This window comes from Neoarius graeffei, chromosome 6, assembly GCF_027579695.1.
Source record: "Neoarius graeffei isolate fNeoGra1 chromosome 6, fNeoGra1.pri, whole genome shotgun sequence".
In the NCBI taxonomy this organism is placed as follows: domain Eukaryota; kingdom Metazoa; phylum Chordata; class Actinopteri; order Siluriformes; family Ariidae; genus Neoarius; species Neoarius graeffei.
This window is the reverse complement of record NC_083574.1, coordinates 39787626-39800454: the sequence shown is the minus strand read 5'-3', so window position 1 is coordinate 39800454 and position 12829 is coordinate 39787626. Positions and strand designations below refer to the sequence as shown.

The following is a 12829-nucleotide window of genomic DNA, read 5'->3' as shown; positions in this document are numbered from 1 at the left end:
TTTGGATGAAGAATATAATAAGATGTCAGAGTTATTTCTTCCCCTGGCAACAGTCAACTTGTGAATCGCCAATTTTCTTGGTCTTTTTCTCAGCTCTGCTTTGGTCCTCGGCTTCCGGGTGCCTCGCACGAAGCGCTCCCATTTCTCTCTCATTGTCCGGCCTTTTGGGAAACGATGAGTACTAATCCCATCAAGATTGGTGTTGCTACACCCTCCTACGATACATCTGTTAACCATTTTAATAATTACGCGATAACGTTGAAGACATTTGCAGAAAACCACCAGGTCGTTTTCTCATAAACAAACCAGCGCTGATGTAGGATTCAGAAGGAGGCGTCCCGCACACGGCGTCACTAAAATCAGCGTTTGCCGGAAAATCCAAACGCCAAGTTTTTTCAGAGGCGGACCAATTCGCCTCAAATGGCTTGATTTCAATTGAATTTTTCTGGTATTGCGCAAGGTAAAAAAATTGCAGAGAATGCAGAATGTGACAGATATTTGACCAAAGTTTAATATAAAATAGGGGAATTACATTGATCTTGCTCCTGAATTTACCCGTGATATGTACTTTAAGGGGAGGTCTAGCACACTTCTCTGACAACACACACACTTACACACTTTCAAATGTGGATAATGTTAATGTTTTATTAAAGGAAAGAACAACCTGTGCTGCTGCCGAAGTTTAAACAAGGCATAAAGGAAACAAAAAAGTAATGGTCATGGTTCATTTGAAACATGTCACATGTTGGCCATGGATAGTTAAGTTTAAAAGAACACTGTAAGCTTTAGTGACTCTGTGAGTTGTGTGCGCCGGTTGGTTTTTATATATTTTATACAATTTGGCTCATTTAAGCCAAGCTTCACATTGTTACCTGCAATCATGGATGTATAAACAAGGAAATCTCTTTATTACATCTTCTCTGTGTTCCAAAAAGGAATGATTAAAGACTTCTCCATGTTTATTTCTTTTTTTTTCTTTTTTTTCCTCCTGCCTTTCCTTTCATTATGTCCCATGTTCAGACTGTGCTGTGGCTTTTGGAGCTATACAAACGTACAGCATGTTTGGTTTTTGCACCAAGGGAAATAAAAGTTCAAGCTCCCCGAAACCCTCGCCGACCGAGAGCTCCAGTAAGCACTCAGTATAGAGCCACATTTACATCAACAGCCATAGGCCAATAAAAATATGTGGTGGGAATGCACCGTTTATTTTGACATTTTATAGCATATAGAAAATATAGGTGTACAAGTACAGTACATGGGCTGTATTTCATTCTGAGTATAAGGGGTTGTTAGGCAGACTGAATACAAGGGGATATAGAGTTTGTGATAGAAATGCTGAATTGCTTATGCAGTAAATGCATACATGCTCGAGGGCCATTGGAAAATGTCAACTTTTAATTGGTGAAATGGTTAAATATACTGTAGATGAGTGACAAATTAAAGGAAGGAAGAACATATTATGTTAATATTAATGTTGGCAAAGTGTTGGGCCACCATGAGCCATCAGAGTGTTCCTAGGTCTCAGTTCTACATGGTTCTGGAATTGTACTGGAAGGAGGAACATCACTGTTCCCTCAGTTTGTGCTTTGATGATGGTGATGAAGAGCACCAAAATCCCACACAGAATATGATTTACATCTTTTTCATACTCATTGCATGATTCAGTGATGGCGGTGGAATCATCCTAGAGCAGATCACTCACAGCGGGATAAAGCATGGTTCGTTATAAACTAAAGGTCTATAATGAAACTAAAAGAGTCAGTTGAGGTGGTTCAGGCACCTTGTCAGGATGCCCCCTGGACGCCTTCCACGGGAGGTTCTCTGGGCATGCCACACTGGGAGGAGACCCTGGGGCAGACCCAGGACACGTTGAAGAGATTACATCTCTCGGCTGGCCTGGGAACGCCTCAGTATTCCGTCGGAAGAGCTGGTGGAGGTGGCCAGGGAGAGGGAAGTCTGGGCTGCTCTGCTTAGGCTGCTACCCCCACGACCTGGACCTGGATAAGTGGCAGAAAATGGATGGATGGATGGATGGATGGATGGATGGGTCAGTGCTCTTTAATTCACCTGATCATCTTTAAAGACAGTGAAGACAAATCAGTCCTCATAGCACATCCAGGAAAGACCGTCATTTGAAGCTCTTTTATTTTAACAAAACATGCAAGTTGAACATCACTGGGGTCCATCAAATCCTTGAATGATCTAGGATGAATAAAGATATGGGTGATGACATGGGTTAATTCAGGCTCACGTTAAGTGAACTTGAAGAGGTTTGTTTTTCTCCATGTCTGATGGTTAAATTGAAGATGGCATTGTAGAAAGGAAAAAAAATAGCCCTGGGCCATCATCTCTGAATCAGTGAACTCTTTTAAAATGTCAGAATCATTTCTGTGTCACCGCACACCTTAAAAACAGACTCCTTCCCCCTCTGAAGAATGAAACTCTGGAAATATTAGTTCCACAAAACTTCACACCTAAAGGCCAGCCAGCCATGAGGGCATTCACATGTGTGCATGCACTGGAAAAAAACATTTGCGCATCTGAGGCCAGCTTTAATTCTCCACAAATGAAGATCAATAGCAGTGAAAGCTTTTATAGCCCTCATAATGTACCGTAGTTTATGTGGAGTGGAGGCTCAGGGTTTCTGTAATGCCAGGTATCTGAGTTAATGTGATGATCTTTACTATGCCATTTGCCAGAGAAAGATGAATGTGCATGGTGGTCCGGTCATGCAGGGTTTATAGCAAATTAGGAATGAGCGTGCATGCACGCGCGTGCACACAGACACACACTACAAATGTGTTGCAATAGTCTTAAATTCACCCATTCATTTAAAATAACCACTTTATCTTGGGGTGGCACGGTGGTGTAGTGGTTAGTGCTGTCGCCTCACAGCAAGAAGGTCCGGGTTCGAGCCCCGTGGCCGGCGAGGGCCTTTCTGTGCGGAGTTTGCATGTTCTCCCCGTGTCCGCATGGGTTTCCTCTGGGTGCTCCGGTTTCCCCCACAGTCCAAAGACATGCAGGTTAGGTTAACTGGTGACTCTAAATTGAGTGTAGGTGTGAATGTGAGTGTGAATGGTTGTCTGTGTCTATGTGTCAGCCCTGTGATGACCTGGCGACTTGTCCAGGGTGTACCCCGCCTTTCGCCCGTAGTCAGCTGGGATAGGCTCCAGCTTGCCTGCGACCCTGTAGAACAGGATAAAGCGGCTAGAGATAATGAGATGAGATGAGACTTTATGTTGGTCAAGGTTGCTGAGAGTGAGGTGGGAACACAACCCGGATGGGCAGACAGTTTATCAAAGGCACCAAGCACACACACACACCTGGGGGAAATTTAGAGCCGCAAAAACCACCTACTAGCATGGTAGAGGTGGGAGGAGAACCTGGGAAACCTACACAGACACAGGGAGAACATGTGAAACTCCAAACATACAGGAGCCCGAGCTCAGCATGGAATCAGGGACCCTGGAGTGACCCGCTGCACCACTGTGCTGCCTGTCATCATTGTTTAATACTCAAGTTATGAAGCACTAAAAACACTTCCGCATGGTAGACTAGAGGCTACCAAAATAAAATGAATACCATAAGCAGGTTTTATTTTATTCACAGTCTGGTTTCCATCAAATCCTGCGCTCTGACTGGCTGGCGAGCAGGTTCATATCCTACGATACGGACCCCAGTTACGGATCCCAGTCATGGACCTCTGGCGACTCGCTCATTCACAACAACAACAAACATCGTAGCAATTTTTGTCAACATTTTTCACATTTCTCAGGAGAATAGCATTAATTTTACCTCATGGATATCGATAACGACAGTGTTCACAGCGAAAGCGAGTTTTACTACCCTGAGGAAGAAGAAATAAAAGAAAACATTTCAGGAGAAAGCTAAAAACCTGTAACTGTTGCTAACGCCGAGCAAAAACATGGCTGAATCCTGACTGATGCAATTTTGTATAAATAGGGGACTACATAGGCAGCAAAATGTAGCTAGTTTTTTTTTCCTGCCATGGAAGTGCACTTGTATACCGAGGAGGAAGCCATTTGCATTACAGCTGTGAATGAGGATTCAAAATGGCGGCTCGCCTCGGCTCGGTTTTCCCTTTCGGGTGCTCTCGTTTTCTGTTAGAATTTGGTAAAGAAAAAAATAAATATATTATTTACCAGCTTAAGGTCGGTCCGTATGGTGAAATACCGTGACCTCTGCCTTAAATACTGACCTCGGCCCAGAGGGCCTCGCTCAGTACTTTCAAGACCTCGGTCACGGTATTTCACGATACGGACCTCCCAGCTGGTAAATAACATTTTTTTTTTTTTTTGCAGTCCAAATCCTGTGCTCTGATTGGCTGGCAAGCAGGTCCGTATCCTACGGTACGGACCCCAGTAACGGAGCCCGGTTACGGACCTCTGGCGACTCACTTGTTCACAACAACAACAAACATAGTAGCATTTTTTGTCAACATTTATCTTTTTTAATAAGATTTATTTATAAGATTATCAAAAATCTTATACATTTTTGCCAGCATTTCTCAGGAGAATAGCATTAATTTTACAGCATGGATAGCGATAACGACAGTGTTCACAGCGAAAGTGAGTTTTACTACCCTGAGGAAGAAGAAATAAAAGAAAACATTGCAGGAGAAAGCTAAAACCTGTAATTTGCTAACACCGAGCAAAAACATGGCTGAATCCTGAATGACTCCTATTTGTATAAATAGGGGACTACATAGGCAGCAAAATGTAGTTTTTTTTTTCCTGCCATGGAAGTGCACTTGTATACCGAGGAGGAAGCCATTTGCTTTACAGCCGTGAATGAGGATTCAAAATGGCGGCTCGGCTCGGTTTTCCCTTTCGGGCGCTCTCGTTTTCTGTTAGAATTTGGTAAAGAAAAAAATAAATATATTATTTACCAGCTTAAGGTTGGTCCATATGGTGAAATACCGTGACCTCGGCCTTAAATACTGACCTCGGCCCAGAGGGCCTTGCTCAGTACTTTCAAGACCTCAGTCATGGTATTTCATGATACGGACCTCCCAGCTGGTAAATAACATATATATACTCGGATTATGTACACTTGGTCCAGACATCATTTTATATTAATCTGTGAACTGTCCAGTAAATAAACCTGTAAATTTTTCAGTGTTATTATTAAAGATCTGAGCAAATTAGTTCGCTGAAATGATTGTTGAGTAAAGAGCAAGCTTTGGTATCAGCTAAGAAAACATTTGTTCACCATTTACTTGCCCTTAAACACAACATTCTCAGTAGCATTACATGTAACATTCCATGTGCAACCGCAGCACAAGAGACTGCATTGATGGTCATAAACAATCCAGGGGATTAACTAGAGCACAAGAGCTAATCGTGGGCTGTTGATTCGGACCGAGGGGTTGAGTCTCCGGAGATTTATCCACAGATAGGATATTGTGGGTTACAGGACTACACTGATCTTTCAGCGGGGATCAGAGTTGACACTGTTTGTAGAGCAGATTAGCCAGGGCTATGGTGGGGTTGGCAGGATAGAGGTGTATTATGTTTTTAGCGAGAGTCTCTTTGTATAAATATTGATTGTGGGTAACCTATCCGAGACCCTCACGCCTCGGGAGGATAATGGTTGCGTCAATCTGACTGCAGAATTACCTAGCATATATGTCTTTTCATCTCATAACACTCATAGACATGTGCTTGGGTGTTTAAACAGGATGGAGGCTTACTGAATACCTACCGCAGACCAAAAATGAAAAGAAAATATGACAAAAGAAAAGGAAAATCAGAACAGGGAAATGGAGGGAATGTAGAAATGAGCAAACGTGTAAGAATGTCAATGGACAGGTGTTGTGAAGAGTGTGTTCCAAAGGAGAAATACCAAGATCTCGATGCAGAGTGATCTCATGGTGTGATAAACCAGCTGATGGAGCATACTGAAAATGAGCATTCCAAATGGGTCCAAGCCCATGAGTTATTTTGGCTGCTCTGCATCGGTATAAAAGACGTAAGAATTATGTGAATGTCTTCAATTATTGTAAATTATGTCATGTTGTTTTTCTCTTGAAGGGTATTTGAATCTGCAGCCTATTGTGCTTGAAGGGAACCATGTGCAAACACTTACTGAAATTTTGGCCACTCTTCCTCACAAAGTCCCAGTGTAGTCGGCTTGTTTGCTAACTGACGAGAATAAACAGGTATGTTGGAATATGTCTTTTCCCTCAGGGAGCAACAGAGAGGGAGCATGAGCCCTGGCTCTGTAAGTGGCCCGTCAGGCTGATGCATATTATGTGAGGGGAGTTTGGGAGCGATAGAGAGACAGATTGGACTCGAGTGAATAGCTAAGCCCTGATGTCATCAATTAGCTTTGCATGTATTAGTCAGGCAATGTGAGGGCCAAAGGAAGGCAGGATGGACTGGACAAACTTGACAGGAAGGCTGGAATTTGAGCATCTTCTGACGATTAAAAAAAAAAAATCAAAAATTTTCCCCCAAAATAATACGTCATAGGGATTAGTAAATGGAGAAATTGTTGTACCTTTTTATTTAAGTAGGCTTAAACCTTGATTACTTTACTGCAGCATTTGTAGACTCATTTGTCTACTGCCCAGGTCAGACGGCAGGCTGCAACTAGTTGTCAACTACTTGCAAAAAATCAAAATCATATGATAACAAAATCGCAGGTAGATGCAAGACTGGTCTTGCATCGACTCACGACGACACAGATAATGGCAGTATTGCAGAGGGTCTTTAGTAGAGGCAGGTTGACACAAGTGGATCACGATCTGTTCACATTTCAGCTGCGATTCGCTTCCAGTCGGTGCAAATAGCAGATTGACGCATGTAGAGGCAGGTGGTCGTGCAACGCTTGAGTGACCAATCGCAGGTTGAAGCAGGTAGTGGCAGCTAGACGCAGGCTGATGCAGGGGAAGACAAGTCTTTAGAGATGGCTCCGATGTATCGCAGGTAGACGCAGACTGCACCTGCAAATAGTTTACAACATCCTGCGAGCAGTTTTATGGCCTTATATTTTTTAAAGGTTTTTTTAAAGGGCGTCTGCTTCTGACTGGTTGCGTCCTGTCGTAACAGCTTAAAAACTCTGCGTCTTGCAATACGTCTAACCACAATGAAGGATTTGACGCAAAACACCTGCGTGCATCTGTGATCAGTCGCCACCCGACCAATCATAGGTCGCAGCATGCATCTTTCTGCTGTCTGACCTGGGCATCAGGACTTCTTCACATTTGCCATGAGTATTTGAGTCACTTTGAATGATTTCTTCACAGAGAACAATTCCTTCTGAATCATGGATTGATTGCACAATTCAGTAAATTACTTTTGTGCATGCAGTTTTGCAAAATGGTCACCAGTTGGTACACATGTCTATTGTTTTTAGTTATTCTTAGCAATGAAGGACTGCTCTTTTTGGATGCATGGCATATTGTGCAGAAATACAGTGCCTTGCAAAAGTATTCATCCCCCTTGGTGTTTGTCCTGTTTTGTTGCATTACAAGCTGGAATTAAAATGGATTGGGGGGGGGTAGCACCATTTGATTTATACAACATGCCTACAACTTTAAAGGTGCACATTGTTGTTTTATTGTGACACAAACAATAATTAAGATAAAAAAAACAGAATTCTGGAGTGTGCATAGGTATCCTCCCCCAAAAAAAGTCAATGCGTTATAGAGCCATCTTTTGCTGCAATTACAGCTGCAAGTCTCTTGGGGTATGTCTTTATTAGCTTAGCACATGTAGCCACTGGGATTTGTGCCCATTCCTCAAGGCAAAACTGCTCCAACTCCTTCAAGTTAGATGGGTTGCGTTGGTGTACAGCAGTCTTCAAGTTTTGCCACAGATTCTCAGTTGGATGGAGGTCTGTGCTTTGATTAGGCCATTCCAAGATCTTTAAAGGTTTCCTTTTAAACCACTCCAGTGTTGCTTTAGCAGTATGTTTAAGGTCATTATCCTGCTAGACCATGAATCTTCGTCCCAGTCTCAAACCTCTGGCTGACTCAAACAAGTTTTCCTTAAGAATTGCCCTGGATTTAGTGCCATACATCTTTCCTTCAGTCCTGACCAGCTTTCCTGTCCATGCAGATGAAAAACATCCCCACAGCATGATGCTGCCACCACCATGCTTCACTGTAGGAATGGTGTTCTCAGGGTGTTGGGTTTGCGCCACACATGGCATTTCCCATGATGGCCACAAAGTTCAATTTTTTGTCTCATTTGACCAGAGAATCTTCTTCCATGTGTTTGGGGAGTCTGCTACATGCCGTTGGGCAAACTCCAAGCATGTTTTTTTTTTCCCTTCCTTTCAGGAATGGCTTATTTTCTGGCCACTCTTCCATAAAGCCCCACTCTGTGGAGCATACAGCTTAAAGTGGTCCTATGGACAGATACTCCCATCTTTGCAGCTCCTTCAGTGTTATCTTTGGTGTCTTTGTTGCATCTCTGATTAATGCCCTCTTTGCCCGGTCTGTGAGTTTTGGTGGGCAGTCTTCTCTTGCCAGGTTTGTAGTGGTGCTACACTCTTTCCATTTTGCTATAATGGATGTAATGGCGCTCCCTTTGATATTCAAAGTTTGGGATATTTTTTATAACTCAACCCTTATCTATACTTCTCCACAACTTTGTCTCCGACCTGTTTGGAGGCTCCTTGGCTTTCATGTTGCTTGCTCAGTCGTGTTGCAGAGTCAGGGTTCTTCCAGAACAGGGTGATTTATACAGACATCATGTGACACTTTGATTGCACACAGGTGGATCTTAATCAACTAATTATGTGAATTATGAAGTGAATTGGTTGGACCAGCTTTTATTTAGGGGTTTCATACAAAAGGGAGTGAATACCTATGCACACTCCAGATTTCTGTTTTTTTCAACTTAATTATTGTTTGTGTCTCAATAAAACAAAAATGTGCACCTTTAAAGTGGTAGACATGTTGTGTAAATCAAATGGTGCTAACCCTCCAAAAATCCATTTTAACTCCAGCTTGTAATGCGACAAAACAGAACAAACACCAAGGGGGATGAATACTTTTGCAAGGCACTGTACCTTCAAACAAGGAGATGATCTTGACGTACAATTTTCATGATGCTCTCAGTGAGCTAATTATAAAGGTGTGTTCATTACAGTGCTCCAGACCTATAAGTCTAGATTTACATATCAATAACAACCCTTTCCCTGGCATCACGAAGCTTGAAACAGGAAGTAACATGACAAGTTGAACCAATCATGTCACTTAGCATGCAGCTTATGCAGCTTTGGGAGTGGATAGCTTCCACACCTGACCTGGACCATTGTTCAATGGATGAGACGTTCAAGATGATGAGGGATAATTTTTCTGGATTAATTCACTGTGAACAGTGTGCACACTTCACTAATTGTACAAACTCTCTGGGAAAACATGTGGGGGAGAAAAGATCTCACCCAGGCAGCACTGCCAATTCACACTTAGTTTTCCTGGGATAGACTCTGGACTCATCACAGCCCTGACCAGGATACAGCAGTTACTGAAGATGATTGAATGAATCTTCATGTCTGTCCTAATCAGTAAAAATATTACTGATGCAATAATATCTAGTACTGTATATAAGCCTACTTTGATCACAGTTGTGTGCCTGCATTATTAACTGCGGTCTCTCTTTTGCAGAACTGCTTCACTCAGGCAGTCTGGTGCCGTTTGTAGGCGCCGGTGAAGGAATGCAGTTTCAGACATTCCTGTTAGATGAAGAGAAGAGCAGATTGCTTCTCGGGGCCAAAGATCACATCTACCTGCTGGATCTAGACAACATCAACAAGAACCCTAGAAAGGTATTCACTCACACACACACACACACACACACAGATCCTTACAAGAACACTCATGCACCTGCAGGCCAGGTATTTAGTTACTTTAGCTATTTTTCAATGGATTTATCCACAACAACACACAGTGTCTCTTAGTTGCCTAACACATAGACTAGAGCAGGGGTTCTCAACCTTTTCTACTTTGAAGCCCACCTATTCATACTTGTAACGAGTTGGGGCCCATTAAAAAAGATCAATTATTTTGGTTCATCTATTCTATTAGATCTAATAATCCTATTATAAAGTGGATTAATGGTATGCAATGTCACTCCCTGTTACAGATGGGAGTCCAGGAATTAAATAAATGCAATAAAAACAAACTTTTTAATTGTAGGTATTGTATTTAAAATTGTATGGATGTGCCAGAAGCCAACATAAAACCATGCTTGCAGGTCATTCTCAGTCAAAAGGGATTAATGATCCAAAAGTGGAGTCTGGTCCATTAACACAAGAACTTATTGCCATGTTTGTGTTCAGCAAACAAGCAAGTTATTAAAACCAAGCAGTGGATATAGAAGCCACTCAATGGGATTAGATCCTTACATGTTAATGAAGAAGGATTTTCCCATGATTTGGAAAATTATCCATCTGTTGAGTTCCCCGACATCTCAAACTACCTGGTGCTGCAGACATCATTTCGCACAGACAAACAGATGAAAACCTGGAAGAGCATGGATGCGTACAACTTTTATATGTGGCTGGGTTAAAGATCTGGGGATCAGGACACAACAAGATCAATAGTGGTAGACGGATCGAAGAATAGGAAGAGTGTTTATTAGCAGGCGTGATTTTACAAAAACAAAAGCAGAGTATTTCAATAGCGCTATAAACATGGCTAGAAACAAACATGACCTTGATGATGATAACCTATCACAAAGTGACAGTGATGATGATAACCTATCACAAAGCATAGCGAGCTGTCGTGTGACTGCAGCATAATGAGACGGATGTGACGTCGGATGCAGCCCAGCAATTGTACCCTACTACAAGTAAAAATTAGCTTCAACTTGAAATTTTTTTCAGCCCACTAGATGGCGCTAGTGGGCCGCAGCCCAGTGATTGAGAAACACTGGGCTAGAGGGAATTCAGTTGGTCAGGCACTATAGCAAAATCACAATACTTCGTAAAGCCTCTGTGAAAACAGTGTCTGCATCTGTGCATGCTGATTGCGCTCAAATCAGTATCAGGTGTTTCCCATAATGACTGGGTCCCAAGAGCATGCACAACGCATTTCGTGAGGGTTTGTGGCTGCTCGAGCTGCACCACACTCAAGTGCGCAAAAGCGTGACGGCCAAGTGTTCACCTGCTGTGTGACCACAAGTTTTACCTCACATGTTTATCACCATCAAAGTGCCTCATTTTCATCGATAACCTGTCACAAAGCATTGCGAGCTGTAGTGTGACCGTAGCATAATGAGACAGATGTGACATCGGATACAGCCCAGCAATTGCACCCTACGACAAGAAAAAATTAGCTTCAACTTGAAAAAAATTTGCAGCCCACTAGCGCCATCTAGATTGAGAAACACTGGGCTAGAGGGAACTCAGTTGGTCAGGCACTATAGTAAAATCACAAATCTTGATATACTGTTGAACAATACACACCTCAATGATCAACTTCTCTCTTAAAAAAAACTCATACGAAGCGACAGGACAGTGTGTATGTTTTGTCTGATTAGAACAATGCAAGCTCCTAGCCCCTGACTGCTCATTCTTTTGCTTTCTGTTTCTTCACCACCTGCCTGTGTGTAGGTTTAATACTGTGACAGACAGGAGTAAATAGATTTTAATGAAACTGTTAGTTTCAGTCTCGGTTCATTTGTCCTACACATTTCTTTTCTCGCTGAGTGATTTTGTGTGTCTAAAGTCTGGTGCAAACTAGACTGGAACGCTAAATTAGGTTCCCATCTTCTCTCTCATGTTCAGACAGGTTTAGCGAACACTTTCAGTGACTTGGATCTGGTATTACAAGATTAACAGAACATGGTGCGCACATGGTCGGTTTTAAAGTCTCATCTCATCTCATTATCTCTAGCCGCTTTATCCTTCTACAGGGTCGCAGGCAAACTGGAGTCTATCCCAGCTGACTACGGGCGAAAGGCGGGGTACACCCTGGACAAGTCGGCAGGTCATCACAGGGCTGACACATAGACACAGACAACCATTCACACTCACACCTACGGTCAATTTAGAGTCACCAGTTAACCTAACCTGCATGTCTTTGGACTGTGGGGGAAACCAGAGCACCCGGAGGAAACCCACGCGGACACGGGGAGAACATGCAAACTCCACACAGAAAGGCCCTCGCTGGCCACGGGGCTCGAACCCAGGACCTTCTTGCTGTGAGGCGACAGTGCTAACCACTACACCACCGTGCCGTCCCCGGTTTTAAAGTAAATGTCTTAAAAGGGGTTCTGAACAACTTCTTACTGAGTTCTCATTTATGATTTGTCAGCATTTATGATCAGCATTGCCACAAATAAATGATCATGCTTCCTAGATAGCACACCTACAGTATGTTGGCCCACTGTCGGCTGTGCTGACGGTCTGTCAAGGATATGACCAGTGAGCCTTCGTCGGGCTGACGTCGGCAAGCTGATAGAGGGAAAAAAAGGATGCAGATATTCAGTTAAACTGTTCTCATATTTTTTTATTCTAAAGATTATTCAATTATCGGGGGCGTCGTGGCTCAGGTGGATAAGGCGCCATACCATAAATCCGGGGACCCGGGTTCGATTCCGGCCCGAGGTCATTTCCCGATCCCTCCCCATCTCTCTCCCACTCATTTCCTGTCTCTACACTGTCCTATCCAATAAAGGTGAAAAAGCCCCCAAAAAAAATCTTTAAAAAAAAAGATTATTCAATTATCACAACAGCAGGGTAGTATTGTAACTTCTTATTTTCAGAATCTGCAGAGTATTTTCAGAATCCGGCAGCCTGCTAGCGACAGTGAGCAGCAAACAGATGCAGCTCACGGGTGGCAGGACACGCG

At 42.9% G+C, this 12829-nt stretch overlaps 1 protein-coding gene across 5 annotated transcripts in view; it reads left to right on the top strand.

Moving 5' to 3' along the window:
* sema3d (sema domain, immunoglobulin domain (Ig), short basic domain, secreted, (semaphorin) 3D) overlaps positions 1-12829 on the top strand; it is a 118646-nt gene that overhangs the window by 55046 nt on the left and 50771 nt on the right. For all 5 annotated transcript variants that reach the window (XM_060923633.1, XM_060923636.1, XM_060923635.1 and 2 more), the window contains one exon: positions 9641-9801. In XM_060923633.1, the coding sequence (XP_060779616.1) occupies positions 9641-9801 (161 nt within the window). The remainder of the gene's footprint in view (positions 1-9640; positions 9802-12829) is intronic.